At 38.0% G+C, this 20,191-nt stretch overlaps 2 protein-coding genes across 3 annotated transcripts; both read left to right on the top strand.

The window, feature by feature from the left end:
• The first annotated feature begins 4,575 nt into the window (after positions 1-4,575).
• Positions 4,576-11,085, top strand: LOC119998082 (ABC transporter B family member 9-like). Of its 2 annotated transcripts, none has more exons than XM_038845300.1 (12): positions 4,576-4,965; positions 5,965-6,019; positions 6,586-6,761; positions 6,860-7,081; positions 7,182-7,336; positions 7,527-8,052; positions 8,182-8,455; positions 8,532-9,198; positions 9,293-9,521; positions 9,602-9,868; positions 9,949-10,212; positions 10,311-11,085. In XM_038845300.1, exons 1-12 carry the CDS (start codon positions 4,693-4,695, stop codon positions 10,953-10,955), a joined length of 3,753 nt encoding a protein of 1,250 aa, XP_038701228.1. In that variant the 5' UTR covers positions 4,576-4,692; the 3' UTR covers positions 10,956-11,085. The 2 variants fall into 2 exon arrangements, with proteins under 2 accessions (XP_038701228.1, XP_038701222.1); XM_038845294.1 differs by having other exon boundaries at positions 7,182-7,420.
• Positions 11,086-14,184: 3,099 nt separating this feature from the next.
• Positions 14,185-19,974, top strand: LOC119986034 (ABC transporter B family member 9-like). The gene is made up of 12 exons (XM_038830607.1): positions 14,185-14,597; positions 15,319-15,373; positions 15,475-15,650; positions 15,837-16,058; positions 16,153-16,391; positions 16,512-17,037; positions 17,203-17,476; positions 17,555-18,224; positions 18,312-18,540; positions 18,620-18,886; positions 18,968-19,231; positions 19,330-19,974. Exons 1-12 carry the CDS (start codon positions 14,367-14,369, stop codon positions 19,972-19,974), a joined length of 3,798 nt encoding a protein of 1,265 aa, XP_038686535.1. The 5' UTR covers positions 14,185-14,366.
• The last annotated feature ends 217 nt before the right edge of the window (positions 19,975-20,191 follow it).

The raw sequence follows: 20,191 nt of genomic DNA, 5'->3' as shown, positions 1-20,191 counted from the left end.
TAAACGTACGATGGACAACAAGACAGCGGGTTGGTGTATCTAATAATTACATTTAATTGTCTTAAATTTGTTTATTGGTAATTTGGAAAGTGCGGTCAATTTGTGTATACAATTACGATTAATTATGGGATTAATTAATAATTAAAACAATAAATTAAGTGATTGATGTTCTCAAGCATAATTTTTATAATATACTGATCGATAAGAATTAAAATATGTCATTAGAATATTCTCAAGCATAATTTTAGACTCAATTGACTATCTAAAATCTTAGTGTTAGAGAATATAACCGTTTCAGTCAATTTTTGGACTCAATTAATATTTTATGATAATGATTTTTAAAATATTTATTCATATTATTTTATTAAAAATGATGATGTCAAAAATATATTTCTTCTTCTAAATATAATAGATAAAAATGAAACATAATATTAAAAGTGATCGGAGAAATGAATATTTTAAGTTATAGAAGACGGTTTAGAGGAGTTGATGTGAAGTGTTGTTGAATATGTAAAACAATAAAATGACTTTGATGATGTGGTAAATAGGACGAACCCTACTAGAAGGATCAGTTAGTCAGACCGAGCTTAAGTTGTTAATTTTCTTTCTGATCGGTGAGTGTTTTCCTTTCCTTCATGCACACAGGGAATGAATGTAAGCTATGATAGGGTCCCGAGGGTGTGCTTGAGGGAACCTCTCCTACGCTCAATTCGGTACAGAATTCCAATACTAGGGAGGATGGCTCAGTGCTTGGAGCTCTTTCTCTCTCTCAATAAGTAATTCAAAGTGCAGGAGTTCGGATGTTTACGTCGCGCTTGAAGTTCCTTTTTTATAAGAGGTAAAGTGTTCTTGTTATAATAGAAGTAGGACTCCCTCATTGATTTCCTCTCCAAATGAGAGTCGGACTTGTTTAGAGTTTATATCCTATTGAGATATTGATTCTTCAAAGGTGTTTCCACCTCGGATTGAGGCACCCACCTGTGTCGGAATCGAGGCACTTATTTCGGTAATCGATGAAGAGTCTTTCCTCGGTTGATACTGAGCTGGCCTTGTTTTCTATTCCTTCATCGTGGCATTCAGTCGTCTCATGACGATGTTTGATGGTAGGGATATTTTGACAATATCATATTCATTTTATTGTATCTTAGATAATCTTTTAAGAGTAGTTGATGTGTGGTTGCTATTAAATCCTAACCCTAATATGTCATTATTTAGAAATATATCGTGATTTAACATATAGTTTTGATAGGAAGGGTCCTAAATTCTAATCGGGTCGTTCTTATTGTAGGTACGTTACATATATAATTTATTATGCATGTCTCCTCCTCTTCAGTCATCAAATCAAATCAAATTAAAGTCGAGTCACATGCATACTATTTCTCTTTGCTAGAATATTTACACTATTCATTATTGACTAGTCCATGATTAACCTTAAGCCGCCCAAATAGGATGGTTAGTTGGATTGTTTGTCGTAAAAGCATGGATTGGTTAGTAGTTAAGTTACTTGAAGATGATGACATGTGGAAATTAAATGAAAAGAAAATATAGCCTGTCTTACCTAGCTTACTCTTACTATTCAAAATATGAACACTCGTAGAGAATAATTGTAATAAATAAATATGTAATATTTTATTTCTTAAAATTATTACTAATGATTATTTTCATACCATATAAATAACCCTAAAAAATTTTATGAACGTTGCCCCCGGACCCCACAAATTAGTTATGCCGCCAGTGAATTCGGATTTTGAATTTGCCACTTGATGTTTGTATGACCATTTCCAATGCCCTGTGTGATAAACGTACGATGGACAACAAGACAGCGGGTTGGTGTATCCAATTACATTTAATTGTCTTGAATTTGTGTATTGGTAATTTGGAAAGTGCGGTCAATTAGTGTATACAATTACAATTAATTAAGGGATTAATTAATAATTAAAACAATAAAATAAGCGATTGATATTCTCAAGCATAATTTTTATAATATAATGATCGATGACAACTAAAATATGTCCCTCTAAAAAAAAGAATTAAAATATGTCATTAGAATATTCTCAAACATAATTTTAGACTCAATTGACTGTCTAAAATCTCAATGTTGAGAATATAACCATTTCAGTCAATTTTTGGACTCAATTAATATTTTATGATAATGATATTTAAAATATTTAATAATATTTTTTTTATTAAAAATGATGATGTCAAAAATATATTTTTCTTCTAAATATAATCGATAAAAATTAAACATAATATTAAAAGTGATTGGAGAAATGAATATTTTAAGTTATAGAAGACGGTTTAGAGGAGTTGATGTAAAGTGTTGTTGAATATGCAAAACCGTAAAATGACTCTAATGATGTCATAAATAACACCGACCCTACTAGACGAATCAGTTAGTCGGACCGAGCTCAAGTTGTTGATTTTCTTTCTGATCAATGAGTGTTTTCCTTTCCTTCATGCACACAGGGAACAAACGTAAGCTATGATAGGGTCCTGAGGGTGTGCTTGAGGGAACTTCTCCTACGCTCAATTCAGTACAGAATTCCAGTACTAGGGAGGATGGCTCAGTGCTTGGAGCTCTTCCTCTCTCTCAATAAGTGCAGGAGTTCGGATGCTTACGTGGCACTTGAAGTTCCTTTTTTATAAGAGGTAAAGTGTTCTTGTTATAATAGAAGTAGGACTCTCTCATTGATTTTATCAAGATTTCTCGGATGCTAAATACCATCCATATTCCTCTCCAAATGGGAGTCGGACTTGTTTAGAGTTTGTATCCTATTGAGACACTGATTCTTAAAAGGTGTTTCCACCTAGGATTGAGGCATCTACCTCTGTCGGAATCGAGGCACTTATTTCGGTAATCGATGAAGAGTCTTTCCTCGGTTGGTATCGAGGTGGCCTTGTTTTCTATTCCTTCATGGCGGCATTCAGTCGTCTAATGACAATGTTTGATTGGTAGGGATATTTTGATAATATCATATTCATTTTATTGTATCTTAGATAATCTTTTAAGAGTAGCTGATGTGTGGTTGCTATAACTAAATCCTAACCCTAATATGCCATTATTTAGAAATATATCATGATTTAACATATAGTTTTGATAGGAAGGGTACTAAATTCTAATCGGGTCGTTCTTATTGTAGCTACGTTACATATATATAATTTATTATGCATGTCTCCTCCCCTTTTGAGTCATCAAATCAAATCAAAGTCAAGAGTCGCATGCATACTATTTCTCTTTGCTAGAATATTTACACTATTATTTATGGACTAGTCCATGATTAACCTTAAGCCGCCTAAATAGGTTGGTTAGCTGGATTGTCCGTCATAAAAGCATGGATTGGTTAGTAGTTACGTGAAGATGATGATATGTGGAAATTAAATGAAAAGAAAATATCGCCCGTGTTACTCGGATTAGAGGGCTCCGTAATTAGTTTCAAATTATAGAATCTATAATTGGAATCCAATAGCTTAAGAGATGTGCTACATCATACCACATTTTTGTTTTTTAATTTTTAAAATTTGTATAACTTTTTCTTCACCATTAGATATGAATTATAGATTCTAGAGAATTGCGGAGCTCCCAAATCCATCGTACTCAGCTTACTCTTATTGTTCATATTTGACATACTGTGTCTGTATTTATGGTATGGATCGATCTCTATCGTTTCCTCTCTTCCTCGTGGCCTGAGTAGCTCATTACTTTAGTCAGAGCTTAATAAATGTGAACGGTTAGTTAGTTTGCCATACTAATTAATATACGTACCTATCTGCTTTGCTTCGCTTCCCATATACGATTTCTTTGTACGTAACTTTATTTCAAACATACAAGTGTATTATTTCTTTTCTTTTAATGGACTATACATGTAGGTTGTAGCACCCGACTCAAGCTTCTGTAGTGTCAAGTTTGATGGTGCTGGATGAGTTACCGAGCGGCGAGGAGGCTTAGCGCTCTACATCTCACATTGCGCTAGGGGAAGAAAGGAAATACAAAATATAATTAATCCAATTTCTTAAGTAATATGAAGGTTTTTTTTTTCTTGGAATCAAATTAGTACGGGCCGGTGGGTTGTCCAAAAAAACTATCGATCGTCAAACCGATTGATTAATCGGCTATTGTCAAATATATGTTAGTGAGTATCGACTGAAAATTTGAAAAAAAACCAACCAAATGGCTTATAACTGACCGATTGGTCGATCAAATTTATGTCAAAAAAATCAATAAAACCATATTGAAATTTGAAACCAACCGTAGACACCCCTAAGTATCGGGCCAGGAAGAAAAAAAGTATGGTTCCACCTAAAATGAACAAAATATTACTAATGCGGATGGGTGTAGAAGGATGTGTGGTTACAAATTACAATACACTTTATCATTAGTCGTTTTATAGGAAGATAACGAATCACTTTCAATAATTTATGTCTGTAAGTAGATAATTATCATGTGACATGGCTAGTATGAAGAAACGACATTAATGTCATTTTTTGTTGATCGTGAAAAGACTTGCCAAAGTATGCAATTAGGAATTTTTGTATATAACTACATACACCCATCTCCTTCCTTTGTGTCCTTGCACTTCCACCTTCCACAATACTGTCTCGTAAGTCCACATCTCTCCTATCTTACATTACATCGACAGTTTGTGACAAAAAAAATTCAATCAATACTGCAGAAAAGTATTTGGGAAGTAAAGAATGAGCGGAGAAAAGGCGCCGCCGGGGAGGGAGAAGATGAAGGAGGAGGAGCTGGAGCTGGAGCTGGAGGAGGAGGAGGAGAAGGTACAGAAGGTGACGTTCTACAAATTGTTCGGGTTCGCGGACAGGCTCGATGTGGTTATGATTGTTATTGGAACGATATGCGCGATTGGGAACGGGCTGTCGCAGCCGATGATGACAATCGTGCTGGGTCAGCTTATTGATAACTTTGGTTCTGCTAATTCTTCCAACGTTTTGGATCAAGTTTCACAGGTGAACCACAAGAATAATGATTTTTACCTATTCAATCATTTAAGACTTTTTTCTCTATTACTACTGCAAAGTCTTTTTCTTTATCTTTTTTAAGTCAAGCTATGTGGTTTATGAGATGAATCTAAAACCTCAAATATTTGGACCCCTTTTTTAAGGATAGAGCCATACGAGTCTTCGCCCATAACGGATAGTATCTACCTCAAGTGGATTGGATCGGATCAAACTTTCTTACCACCTTCTTTTACTTCTCATCCTTTTCAATTTTTTCAAATTATAATATATGATATCAAAACATAGACTCTCTAACCGTATAGTTCACTTAGGAACAAAACAGAAAAAAAAAAAATAAATAAATATAGATATAGATATAGATATAGATATATATGGAAGAACAAATATGCTTGGATGATTCATTCAATTTAGTTTAGATTTACAGTTAATTACAAACAACTTTATGTTTGAATATATTTAGGTTTTGGTAATATTATATGTTGTCCCTATCATCATCATTAAGTCTTTATTGGAAAAGTTTATTTCAAAAATTTAGGATTGAATACATGAATCTATGAAAAAAAATCAACGGGAATATATTATATGTATTCATTTCCTCAGGGGTTGTACACGGTCTTTTTTTTTTCTTTTGATTTTTTAATATAAACCTAACCGATCAATCGGTTGATTATTTCGATCAGTTGTTTACGGAAATAAGTAAAAAAAACTTTTAGAAAATAACCAATCGATAAGTTCGGTTATCGATTAATTCTATTATGATCGATAATTTTGAACGGCCCTATTTTACATGATTAATGTATTATTTATAGTCTAGAGTTGATAAGAATTACTCTGTTGCTAGTGACTTGAGGGTATATTGTTCATTTAATTTACCTTATAAGACTTGTACTATTTCCTTTTTCTCTTCATATTGACTATTGTTACTTTCCATATTTATTTATTTTAATTTTAATGTGATGAGATTATAAATTTTGTGAATTTTTTCAGGTATCCCTGAATTTTGTGTATTTGGCTATTGCCACAGCCATCCTTGCATTTCTGCGTAAGTGTGCATGTCTCTTCTGCTTTCTTGCCTCCTTTGGGCATATAATTATTGCGACGAAATGACGTCACTTGCCGACGATTCTGGTCGATTAGGGTTTATATAATATTAGACAGATTGATTGAGGGATTTTTCTTGATTTGATTGTGGTGAATTGATTGCGAATTTCTTGGTCAATTAGGGGGAATTGGGAGTTTTCTCTTGCTCATGCAATTGGGGATCACCGGTTGCGGTGAATTTTGTTGTTCAATGAGTTCTCAGATGGTTTGCTCCAGTGGAGAGTGTGTGAGAGAGAACCAGATGGGGACTTCTGTTTGGATCTAAAAACCCATCAAAAACAAAATCTCAAACTCGTAGGCTTCACAGAGATTAGTTTGGGAACCACGGGATTTGCCTGTCCAAATTGAAATTTTGGGTAATTGTGTGACATAGTGAGTGTAACCTAAGCTCTTAGACATGGCGTCCTATAATCCTTGACTGTGCTTACTCTCACAAATGACTAGTATGTTTAGTATATGTTCTCAAGTGTTGCAAAGCTACTGAATTTCCATTGATTGTGCATACAGAGGTGGCATCTTGGACGGTGTCCGGGGAAAGACAGGCCGTCCGGATAAGGGGTTTGTACTTGAAAACAATACTAAGACAGGACATTGCCTTTTTTGACACTGAAACAAAAACTGGAGAAGTCATTGGAAGGATGTCTGGAGACACAGTTCTTATTCAAGAAGCCATGGGAGACAAGGTATACGTGTTCTCTTCCAATCATCAACTTTCTTTTGTGTGTAGTTGGGCTTGAAATTACTGGATAAGGCATCTCAAATAAGTAACTTCTGTTAGCAGGTTGGGAAGTTTATACAGCTTTGGTCGACTTTACTTGGAGGCTTTGCCGTTGCCTTGATCAAAGGATGGCATCTCACCGTAGTGTTGATTGTGTGCCTGCCAATTATTGTCATTGCTGGTGCAGTCATCGGACGAATCATCTCAACAATTGCAACCCATGTTCAAAAAGCAAATGCCGATGCTGGAGATGTTGTGGAACAAGCAGTTGGAGCCATTAGAACAGTAAGCATCAAGCCCTTTCTTCTCTTTTTGGGGGGGTTGGGGGTTAAAAAAAATCAAATATCTAAATATCACATACATGCTTCACGTGTGATTATTCAAGGTCGCATCCTTCACCAGGGAGAAACAAGCAATCGAGAAATATAACAGCAAGCTGCAAATAGCATATGATGCTACAGTTAAACAAGGGCTGACCTCCGGCTTAGGACTTGCAATAATAATGTTTGTTGTCCTCGGTGCTCATGCACTCGCTATATGGTACGGATCAAAATTGATCATAGATAAGGGATACAAGGGAGGACAAATTATTAATGTCTTATTTTCTATCGCGATTGGTGGAATGTAAGTCATAACTGAATTGAACCTTTTCCCGTGTTTGTTACCTTTCCATACATAGCTAGTACTGTTGACATTGTTTTTACCTATTGTTGTGGCTTCCGTGGACTAGGGCAATGGGCCAGTGCGCCCCTTGTTTAAGTACATTTGCTTCAGGGCAGGCTGCAGCATACAAGATGTTAGAGACGATAAAAAGACAACCAAAGATCGATGTCTATGACACCAGTGGGATGATATTGGAGAACATGAATGGTGAAATTGAACTGAAAGATGTGTGTTTCAGATACCCTTCCAGGCCCGATGTGCTGGTATTTTCCGGATTCTCATTACATGTTACTAGCGGCACAACTGCAGCTCTAGTTGGGCAAAGTGGAAGTGGGAAGTCCACAGTTATCAATTTGTTGGAGAGGTTCTATGATCCTGATGCTGGAGAAGTTCTTATAGATGGTGTTGATATAAAGAAGTTGCAGCTTAAGTGGCTTAGAGAGCAGATTGGGCTAGTTAGTCAAGAACCTGTACTGTTTGCAACTACTATAAAGGAGAACATATTATACGGGAAAGAAAATGCAACAGATGAAGATATTAAAACTGCAATTGGGCTCGCTAATGCAGCAAAATTCATCGATAAGCTGCCCCAGGTAACTCCTGAGTCTTCCTGGGTAATGAGGTCTGAGCATATTAATCTGTTCTCAAGAGTTCATTGCTACACTCAACACTGCTTATTCTTCGGCAGGGTAACTGAGATTACTGCATTTTTTGTTTGTCAGGGGCTTGACACAATGGTGGGAGAGCATGGCACTCAGCTATCCGGTGGACAGAAGCAAAGGATAGCAATTGCAAGGGCCATACTCAAGAACCCCAAAATTCTTCTCCTTGATGAAGCAACAAGTGCTCTAGATGCCGAGTCTGAGCGCATTGTCCAAGACGCGCTAGTAAAGGTTACATCAAATAGGACTACTATTATTGTTGCACATCGTTTAACAACGATAAGGAATGCTGATATAATAGCAGTGGTTCAACAGGGGAAGCTTGTTGAGAAAGGTAACTAAACTTCTTGCCTCATTTGGATTCTTTTTTATTATTCTGGACGTTGATAGTCTGAAATTTTGGATTATAGGAACTAATGAGGAGTTGATTGGAAATCCGGAAGGGGCTTACTCACGGCTAATTCGCCTCCAAGAAGAAGCTAAGAAAGAAGCTGAGCACTCTAACGTCGATTTAAAATCAAGTTTCGATATGGATAAAACTATCTCAAGGTCTTCGAGGAGTTTATCCATGCGTAGATCAGTAGGCAGTGTCTCATCTGGCAGCCGCCGGTCCTTCGCAATTAGCACACTTGGCTTTGGAGTTCCAAGAAGTATTGATGTCCATGAAACTGAAGTTGAGGAGGAGAGTGTTGGAAGAGGAAGAAATGAGATTGGTACAGGGAAGCGCAAGAGAGTTCCCTTCTCTAGGTTGGCTTCCTTGAATAAGCCAGAGATACCAGTCTTGTTGCTTGGATCTGTGGGTGCAGTCATCCACGGTTTATTTTTTCCAATATTTGCTCTCATATTATCATCAGCTGTTAATACGTTCTTTAAACCTCCAGCACAGTTACGTAAAGATTCCAGGTTTTGGTCCCTTCTTTATGTGGGTTTGGGAGTCATCAATCTGCTAGCTTTGCCAGTACAGAATTACTTTTTTGGAGTTGCAGGGGGTAAATTGATAGAAAGACTTAGGTCCTTGACTTTTCAGAAGGTTGTGCACCAAGAGATTAGCTGGTTTGATGACCCTGCAAATTCGAGGTAAGTTTTAAAACAATTATTATTCTAAATAATCGCTTACTAAAGATTCATAAGTCTTGCCTCTCTAACAGCAAACATATATTGCACTTTCCAGTGGTGCTGTTGGTGCAAGGTTATCAACTGATGCTGCTCAAGTACGTAATGTTGTTGGTGATGCCTTGGCCTTATATATCCAAAATATTGCAACAATCACAGCAGGGTTGGTCATAGCATTTACGGCTAACTGGATAATTGCATTAGTAATTTTAGGTGTGACGCCATTGATAATCGGCCAAGAGTACCTTCAGACCAAAGTCATGAAGGGGTTCAGTAAAGGTGCTAAAGTAAGTTTCAACATGTGTGTTCCCCTGTTACTTCAAGGAAATTATGTGAGCTTTGTAGATAACTTTATAAATATTTGCAGGTGATGTATGAAGAGGCAAGTCAAGTAGCCGACGATGCAGTTGGTAGCATCAGAACAGTTGCCTCGTTTTGTGCCGAGAAGAAGGTGATGGATTTGTATGAAAAGAAATGCGAAGGCCCCTTGAAGAGTGGTGTTCGAATAGGACTTCTTAGTGGCGCAGGTTTTGGCTTTTCTTTCTTTATTCTCTACTGCACAAATGCATTCTGCTTCTACATTGGTGCTCTTCTTACCAAACATGGCAAGGCAACATTTGGAGAAGTTTTTAAGGTACGAACTCGAGCTCTTTATTTATTCAGCTCTTGATAGGATTATTCTTGGTCCTTTCCTTACTTGGTATTTGTTTGCAGGTTTTCTTTGCTTTGGCTCTGACTGGAATTGGGATTTCCCAAGCCACTGCCATGGCTCCAGATAAAAACAAAGCCAAGGATGCAGTCACTTCAATTTTTCAGATTCTTGACAGCAAGCCTAATATCGACTCGAGCAGTGATGAAGGCCTCACAAGATCTCATGTCAATGGCGACATTACCTTTGAACATGTCAGCTTCAAATACCCCACTCGACCAGATATTCAAATTTTGAAGGACTTGTGTCTTAACATTCCTTCTGGAAAGGTATTCTCCAAAATCAGAATCCAGAAATTTTCTTACCATAATCCTAGAAAATAAAAGAAAAACATGTCATGCAAGCGACCTTCTTTTTTATCCCGCAGACTGTGGCTCTTGTTGGGGAGAGTGGCAGTGGGAAGTCGACTGTAATCAGCCTCATAGAGAGATTCTACGATCCTGATTCAGGTCAGGTCTTTTTAGACAACTTGGATATCAAAACACTTAATCTTAAGTGGTTGAGGCAACAAATGGGGCTGGTAAGTCAAGAGCCAATTCTCTTCAACGACACAATCCGCGCCAACATCGCTTATGGTAAACTGGGGGATGCCACTGAGGAAGAAATCATCGCAGCGGCAAAAGCAGCAAATGCACACAACTTCATATCAGCTATGCAAAACGGCTATGACACCTCTCCAGGGGAAAGAGGAGTGCAGATGTCGGGAGGACAGAAGCAGCGGATAGCCATTGCAAGGGCCATAGTGAAGAACCCAAAAATTCTTCTGCTTGATGAGGCAACTAGTGCACTCGATGCAGCGTCAGAGCACGTAGTTCAGGAAGCATTAGAAAGACTGATGGTGAACAGAACAACTGTCGTGGTAGCTCACCGGCTTACCACGATAAAAGCTGCTGACATTATTGCTGTAGTGAAAAATGGAGTGATTGCTGAGAAGGGAAGGCATGATGAACTGATGAAGATCATTGATGGGGCTTATGCGTCATTGGTGAATCTTCAAATGACTTCATCATAAGGAGTAAGCGGAATCTGCATCCATTGCTTCGATGAGGACTTTCTTGGTGTTTTGCTATTACATTATATTTTCCATAAATAAAATGACTGATGAATTATAGGGATGGTAATTCTTATCCGTCTCGCCCCAACTCAATGGTCTCGTCTTGATCGGTCCAAGGTGTTGAAAATCGGACCGGTCATCGAATCGGAAAATCTATTGGTTCATGGTTTATTGATTCAACTGGAGTTGGTTCATTTTGGGCGGTCCAATCCGATTTTCAAAATCTTGATTACCCACTCCGCAAATAACCCATACCTACCAATAATATTTTTAAATTTATATATAAATATACCACAATTTTGTAGATTCCCACACATGCAATGTTGTTTCGAACGGGCTTGAACCTCTTCGAGGGCCGAAAATGGGCTCAAAAGTCCAAACTCGAGATGCAAAACGGGCTTGAGTCAGTTTTAAAAAGAAAACCTTGGGCTTGAGCTTAAAGTTCATATATTAATTTAGCCTAAACGGGCCGAACTTGGGCCTCCAAATTTTAGTAGCTTGTGTTTTATAAACCTGACTAAGATTGGGCCGGTTGGATATTTTATTGAGCCCATTACTCCTGGGTTGGAAGAGAAGAGGCCTTTTTTATATCATGAGGAGACGAAGCACTCGACTACTATACAAAGAATCTAAGCAGCGTTTACAGGGACTAAGGAAGCACATGATATTCATATATGCGTTAAAGGTTGTGAGTTTGATTCTCGTATCCATAGGAATCTCATGTTGAAAAGATACCGTGCGTGACCGATGTATACGGTTGACAACAACACATAAAATTTTCATATATTTATCTGCACACGTTGTTTGTGAACTCTTACTTGAAATCATTGATTTATGAGAAAAGAATCGAAAAGGTCTCTGAATTTTTGATCACTAGGTCGATTGAGACCTTAAACTTCATTTCGGGTCAAATATGCCCCTGAATTATGATAAATGATGTCCGTTACCCCTCCGTCATATTTTCCATCTAAATTCGTTGATTTGACCCATTTTATCAAAGTACATGGGCTTAAATGTACATTTTTTGCAAGATAAGTGGCGTCCATGTCGGCAACATGTAAGGCATTTAATGGAAAAATTTTGCCAAATCAGCGATTTTGGATAGAAAATGTGAGAAAGGGTAATGAACATATTCATCATAGTTCGGGGGCATATTTTAGGGGTGTGAATCGGTCAGTTTGGTCGGTTATTTTACATTGGGACACCCGGGTCGAAATTTCGGTTTTCTTAGATATAGAAAACCGATAACCAACGATCACGCTTATCTTGACATGAAAACCGCCCAACGGTTTTCGGTTATTATGGTTGGTTTTTCGGTTTTTTGGTTATTGGTCAAATATTTGGGCTTGATACACTAACTTAGTATACTAGCTAAATATGTGAAAAATTAAATAGCCATTTGGCCCTTGCCCATAAGGCATATGTTGCACATCCAATATCCATAATTCAAAGAAGTAAAGAAAGATTGAAAGACTAAAGTAAAAAACGAATTTAAGGTCTAAGGACCACACTTGGGCCATTGATTCAAAATTCAATGGTCCAAATTACAATTATCATTATAATATATTTAAGTCATTAGTAATAAGAAATTATTAAGAATAAAATATTATAATTTTATAAGTAAACTTGTAAATTTGTAAATTTGTAAAACTTTAACTTACTTAACTATATTATATATTTAATATTTATAAATATATAATTTCGGTCGGCTTGTCTTGATAAATAAAAAACCGACCGAATTTTCGGTTTTTTTAACCTAGCATAACCAATCAATTCGGTTTTCACTTACATGTATTATATGAACCGCCCAATCGGTCGGTTCGGTCGGGCGATTCGGTTTTTTCGGTTAATTTTCACAGCCCTAGCATATTTGACTCGAAATGAAGTTTAGGGACTCAATCGACTCAATGATCAAAGTTTAGGAGCCTTTTCGATTCTTCTCCCTTGATTTATCTATATATATATATATATGTAAGATGGATCTCAGATAGTTATCTCTTTTCTTCATGGCCCTACCTAATTATTCTTTTCATGACTTTAATAAAAACGTGGTTGATAATTAACTTGGACAAGGCCATTATGCTTGCAAGGCATCCAATTGATTAAGACCCGATCACTTTGCTTAACCTAGTGAATACGTATGAGTAGTTCACCGTTGTCGTTTTGTACACGTTCTTTTGATCGATGTTTGGTACCGTCAAAAAAAAAAGTTAGTAGGTTTTGTTTTTAAATACTAGAACTAAATAAATTAATATAGATAAGCAAACCCTTACATTAATTTGTTCACGTTTGAGTACATGTATGTATGTATGAAGGCAAATAACAATCGAAAATGATAAAAATCTCGGCGATTTGATATTTCAATTATCCCAGTTATTAAGTTGGTCGCACATGATTTAAGTGAATTCGTGAGCTCCACATGTCCCGCACCATGCACATGAAATCATATACGTACAACTCAGCAACTAAGACAACTGGATACACCCAATTACCAAGTTGGTCGCACTTGATTCAAGTGAATTCGTGGGCTCCACATATCTTGCACCATGCACATGAAATAATGTACGTGCAATTCAGTAGCCAAGACAACTAAGATACACCAATTGTTGAGATCCTATCATTACTAAATAATATCACATTCATTAAATAATACTCTTCATGCACGTATGGTGGTAGTAGTAGTATAGCAAAAACTTGTACTGGAATTAGGTTCACTAATTAATTATTCTAGAAGGGGCTTGCAAGGCTTCTAGAATTATTTTTCCCAAGCATAACAGTACACGATCCTATTATAAAATTTGTTTTTAAAAAAAAAAGATAAAAACCAAGAGTTCAAATTTTTACAGGAAGTTGGAGGATAATCAGGAGGGAAAGGTAAAGAGCACGCATATTACTTCTTGTGCAAGGGGGAAAACCGTAAAGGAAGGAAGGCCAGTTTGGCAAGTGTGTTTTTTTTTTTTTAAGAAAATAAACACAAAATTTTTTTTGTTAGAAATATCTAAAGAATTACTGTGAAAAGTGAAAACACGTTTTTTTTGTTAAATGAATTACTAATTAAGTTTATATTTTTCACTCCTCAAAAGTCAAAAATAATAAAATATTTTCAACTACCATTGAAAGCAAACATACCCTGTCCCCCACAAACACACTCTCTCTCTATATCTAGCTATATTATATTATACACATCTACAACAAACTCTCCAGAGTCTACCGTCGTTGTGCATTGCAGTCGCACCCACACATTCCACACTCTCCTACCGTCCTACGTCTCTCTCTGTAATTTCGTTATTGCGTAATTGTACGAAATCGCGTCATCGCATCGATTACACGAACGAACGAAATTTTTTTTTGGTGTGATCAGTAGGCACAATGAGTACGGAACAAACAACGACGCCGGAGAAGAAGGAGAAGGTGAAGAAGGTTGCGTTCTACAAGCTGTTCGAGTTCGCGGACAGAGTCGATGCGGTTATGATGATCGTCGGATCGATTTGTGCGGTTGCGAACGGCATGTCGCAGCCTGTGATGACGATCATCTTCGGTCAGGTTGTCAACAATTTTGGTTCGTCGGATTCTTCCGACGTTTTGGATCAAGTCTCACAGGTAATAAACGCAAACTATGACCATTAGTCATTACATTGTCGGTGAGATTCTTCTTGATTGGTTGCTTGCTGTATGTTTCTTTTCTTAAGTTGAAGCATCGTTCAATTTCAAATGAAGTCATCATGGGAAGCTTTGCTCTCAAGAGACTTTTTACCTTTTTTATATTAGAAAAGGAAATCATAATTTATGATGCACTTAATTAACTTTTTACATTCGATTCTAAACTGGCACAATTAATTTTAAATAGTTTGTGTGTCAGCCCAATTAATATGTCGCTCGAGTTTGCGCTTGCGGCCCGAGTTTGGGCTTGGTGGACTGTCTAACACCTATTGAGGTTTATGTGTACAAGAGTTGTTATAGTTGCATAGATATGCCATACGTCACCGTTTTCTTGTTTATCCATAATTGTCATTTGTGTTTTTGTAGTTAGGTTGGTGCCAAAATCTCAGATAGGAAAGGAAAAAGGCATAATCTCCTGTTCGTTGGTGGTTGGGGGCTATATTGGTCATTTAATTTAAATAGCTTTTTCTTTGTTCTTACGTTCATTGAATGAATGGGATTGCTTGCTCTATTTGGAGGTCCTTTTCAATGTTACAATTGTTGTCCAACTTTAAATTTAGTGGTCGACACAGGTGTTGTAGGGAGCATCTGCTCTGCTCCTTCTTCCTATTTTTTCTTTCAATAGTTATTAATTCAATAGGAAAATTCTGTAATTTTTCAGGTATGCCTGGAGTTTGTGTACTTGGCTATTGGTACAGCCATTGTTTCATTCCTACGTAAGTATACTTCTTACTTCTGCTTTTGGTATATGTATGTATATGATATGTATATATGCCATAGGAGAATTTTGATAGGACCCTTGTTGCTATAATTACAGAGATGGCATGTTGGGCTGTGACTGGGGAACGACAGGCCGCTCGCATACGGGGTCTGTACTTGAAAACAATACTAAGACAGGACATAGCCTTCTTTGACACTGAAACATCAACAGGGGAGGTCATTGGAAGGATGTCTGGAGACACCATTCTCATTCAAGAAGCTATGGGAGAAAAGGTACCCTGTATTCTACTTCAAATTCTTTTCTCCAGAATGTGTCAATTCTTTTAATGCAGCTTGTCATGCTTTGCAATCCTACTAACATTGTTCTTCATCCTTCTTCTCAACTACTAAAGTTCTTTATTATTTATTAGACTTGATATTATTTTCGATAAGCATCTCAAATAAGTATTTTGTGAACAGATTGGGAAGTTTATACAGTTTTTGTCAACTTTCCTTGGAGGCTTTGTCATTGCCTTAATTAAAGGATGGCGTCTCACCGTGGTTTTGTTAGCGAGCATACCAGTTATTGCTTTTGCAGGCGGAACCATGGCAAGTATTATGTCAAAAATGGCAGGCCATGTGCAACTAGCTTATGCAGATGCAGCAATTGTTGTAGAACAAACAATTGGAGGCATTAGAACAGTAAGCATAAAGACCCCTTTTTTTTTTTTTTACTTTTAGTTTTAGGTCATAAAAATCAAAATGATCAGACTTGCTTCTTGTGTGATTATACTAGGTTGAGTCCTTCACTGGGGAGAAACATGCAATAGAGAAATATAACAGCAAGTTGGGAATTGCCTCTGCAGCTATGGTAAAACAAGGGCTGACCTCTGGCTTCGGAATTGGAACATTATTGCTTGTCTTCTTCAGTTCTTATGGATTAGCCGTATGGTATGGATCCAAATTGATCATAGAAAGGGGATACGAGGGAGGACAAGTTATTAATGTTGTCTTGGCTATTATGATTGGTGGAATGTAAGTATGTGGTCATACCTGATTTGAAATTTTCTGTGTTTGCAACATGTCCATACACAGCCAATAATGTTGGCCATTGTTTTCACTTTTCACCAATTTTTTGTGGATCTCTTGTACAAGGTCAATGGGCCAGTGCGCCCCTCCTTTAAATGCATTTGCTTCAGGGCAGGCTGCAGCCTATAAGATGTTTGAGACAATCAAAAGACAGCCAAAGATTGATGTCTACGACACTCGTGGACTCATATTGGAGAACTTGAATGGTGATATCGAACTCAAAGATGTGCATTTCAGATACCCTGCCAGGCCAGATGTGCAGATCTTTTCCGGATTCTCGTTACGGGTTCATAGCGGCACAACTGTGGCTCTAGTAGGGCAAAGTGGAAGTGGGAAGTCGACAGTTGTCAGCCTATTGGAGAGGTTTTATGATCCTGATGCTGGGGAGGTTCTCATAGATGGTGTTGATATAAAGAAGTTTCAGCTTAAGTGGCTTAGAGAGCAGATTGGGCTAGTTAGTCAAGAACCTGTACTGTTTGCAACTACTATAAAGGAGAACATCTTATATGGGAAAGTAAATGCAACCATTGAAGAGATTAGAACTGCAATTGAGCTTGCCAATGCAGCAAAATTCATTGATGAGCTGCCCCAGGTAATTCCAATCCTCTACATATTAAATCATATCAATCTGTTTTCAACAGCATGTAATTCATAGCTATGCTCATCACTGCACTTTTACCTGAACCCCATTGCTCTCACGTCTTTTTTCTTTTCCTATGCTTCATCGAGAAAAATTGAGTACTACGTTGTTCTTCAGGGGCTTGACACAATGGTTGGAGAGCATGGCACTCAGCTATCCGGCGGACAGAAACAGAGAATTGCAATTGCGAGGGCAATACTGAGGAACCCCAAAATTCTGCTCCTTGATGAAGCAACAAGTGCTCTGGATTCTGAGTCTGAGCGCATTGTGCAAGATGCACTAGTGAAAGTTATGTCAAATAGGACTACCATTGTTGTTGCTCATCGTTTGACAACTATCAGGAACGCTGACATGATAGCGGTGGTTCATCAGGGGAAGCTTGTGGAGAAAGGTAACTGAACTTTCTGCCTCATTTTCCATTTTCTTGTATTATACCAGATTTGGATCGTCTGATAATTTGCATTTTTAGGAACTCATGATGAATTGATCAGAAATCCAAATGGGGCTTACTCCCAGCTAGTTCGGCTCCAAGAAGGACACAGTAAAGAAGCTGAACACTCTCACTTGGATGTAAAATCAAGTTCGAATATGGATTACACCATGACAAGGTCTGCAAGCCGCAGTTTATCCCTGCGTAGATCCATAAGCAATGGCTCATCTGGTAGCCGCCGGTCCTTCGCAATTGCCTCAGTTGGCTCTGGTGTTCCTGGTCCCATTGACGTTGATGATAGAGTAGACAGAGAGGAGAGTGTTAAAACAGGGAGAAATGAGATGAACGAAGAGAAACGTGAGAGAGTTTCCTTTGTTAGGTTGGCTTACCTGAACAAACCAGAGCTGCCAGCTTTGTTGCTTGGATCTGCGGGTGCAGCTGTACATGGTTTATTTTTTCCACTATTTGGTCTCTTACTCTCAACAGCAATTAAAATCTTCTTTGAGCCTCCAGCACAGCTACAAAAAGATTCCAGGTTTTGGTCACTTCTGTATGTGGGTTTGGGATTCATCAATCTGGTAGCTATACCAGTACAGAATTACTTCTTTGGAGTTGCAGGGGGTAAATTGATAGAACGAATTAGGTCCTTGACTTTTCAGAGGGTTGTGCACCAAGAGATAAGCTGGTTTGATGACCCTGCAAATTCAAGGTCAGTTACCACAACCATTCTAATCTCTCTTATGAAAGTTGTATAAGACTTGCCTCTCTAACTACAAATACACTTTGCACTTTTTAGTGGTGCCATTGGTGCAAGGTTATCAACTGATGCTTCTACAGTGCGTACTGTTCTTGGTGATGCCTTGGCCTTGTATGTCCAAAATATAGCTACAATCACAGCAGGGTTGGTCATAGCATTTACTGCTAACTGGATATTGGCATTGGTAATTTTATGTGTGTTTCCACTGATGCTTGCTGAAGGGTACTTTAAGTTCAAAATCATGAAGGATTTCAGCGGTGCTGCTAAAGTAAGTCTCGAACTAAATGTTCCATGTTACTTGAAGGAATTATGTGGGCTTTGCAGATAAAAATTGTAAATATTTGCAGGATATGTATGAAGAGGCAAGTCAAGTGGCCAATGAGGCAGTTGGTAGCATTAGAACAGTTGCATCATTTTGCTCTGAGAAGAAGGTGATGGATTTGTATGAAAAGAAATGCGAAGGCCCCTTGAAGAGTGGTGTGCGAATAGGACTTCTTAGTGGCACTGGTTTTGGCTTCTCTTTCCTTGTTCTCTACTGCACAAATGCATTCTGCTTCTACATCGGTGCTCTTCTTACAAAACAAGGAAAAGCCACATTTGGAGAAGTTTTCAAGGTACAAACTTGGTCCCTTTGTTATATTCAACTCTGGATAGGACTGGCTTTGCTACTTTTCTAACTTCGTATTCATTTCCAGGTTTTCTTTGCTTTTACTATGACTGCAATGGGGGTTTCCCAAACCACTGCCATGGCTCCAGATCAAAACAAAGCAAAGGATGCAGTCACTTCAATATTTCGAATTCTCGACAGCAAGCCAAAAATAGACTCAAGCAGTGATGAGGGCATCACCCTTGCTCATATCAACGGTGACATAACCTTTGAACATGTCAGCTTCAAATACCCAACTCGACCAGATATTCAAATTTTCAAGGACTTGTGCCTCAACATCCCTTCTGGAAAGGTATTCACCAAAATTAAAATCCAGAAATTTCTGCTACCATAAGTCCTTGAATAAAAAAAATTATTTCATGCTCACAACTTGATTTTTTTTTCTTGCAGACTGTGGCTCTTGTTGGGGAGAGTGGCTGTGGGAAATCAACAGTAATCAGCCTCATAGAGAGATTCTATGACCCTGATTCCGGTCAGGTGCTTTTAGATACTGTTGATATCAAGAAGCTAAAACTAAAGTGGTTAAGGCAACAAATGGGGCTTGTAAGTCAAGAGCCAATCCTCTTCAATGACACAATCCGCGCCAACATCGCTTATGGTAAACAGGGAGAAGCCACTGAGGAAGAAATCATAGCAGCGGCAAAAGCAGCAAATGCACACAACTTCATATCCGCTATGCAGAATGGCTATGATACCTCTACAGGAGAAAAAGGAGTGCAGATGTCAGGTGGGCAGAAGCAGCGCATAGCCATTGCAAGGGCCATAATGAAGAACCCCCAAATCCTTCTGCTTGATGAGGCGACTAGTGCACTCGACGCGGAGTCAGAGCGTGTAGTGCAGGAAGCATTAGACAGAGTGATGGTGAACAGAACTGTTGTTGTCGTAGCTCACCGCCTTTCCACAATAAAAGGTGCTGGCATTATTGCAGTAGTGAAGAACGGAGTTGTTGCTGAGAAGGGAAAGCATGATGTACTGATGAAGATCACCGATGGGGCTTATGCATCCTTGGTGGCTCTTCACATGACTTCTTCATGAGAACTAAAGCAGAATTCTGCATCCATTGTTTCTGATAATGGGAATCTTGTCAGCTGTAAATGAGTTACATAGGCTTGTGCTGTTGTGGCCTGAAACTGATACCATATGAAATCGTGCAAACGGCCTCCCACCCCTTTTTGTTCAACGATTTATTGCAATCCAGTTCCAACTAATAATTTATCACATAAGTGTCATTGTCTCCGCTGACAACGTATCA

This window comes from Tripterygium wilfordii, chromosome 1 (assembly GCF_013401445.1).
Source record: "Tripterygium wilfordii isolate XIE 37 chromosome 1, ASM1340144v1, whole genome shotgun sequence".
Lineage (NCBI taxonomy): Eukaryota > Viridiplantae > Streptophyta > Magnoliopsida > Celastrales > Celastraceae > Tripterygium > Tripterygium wilfordii.
The sequence above is the reverse complement of the archived record's forward strand: the minus strand, read 5'-3'. Positions and strand labels throughout refer to the sequence as shown.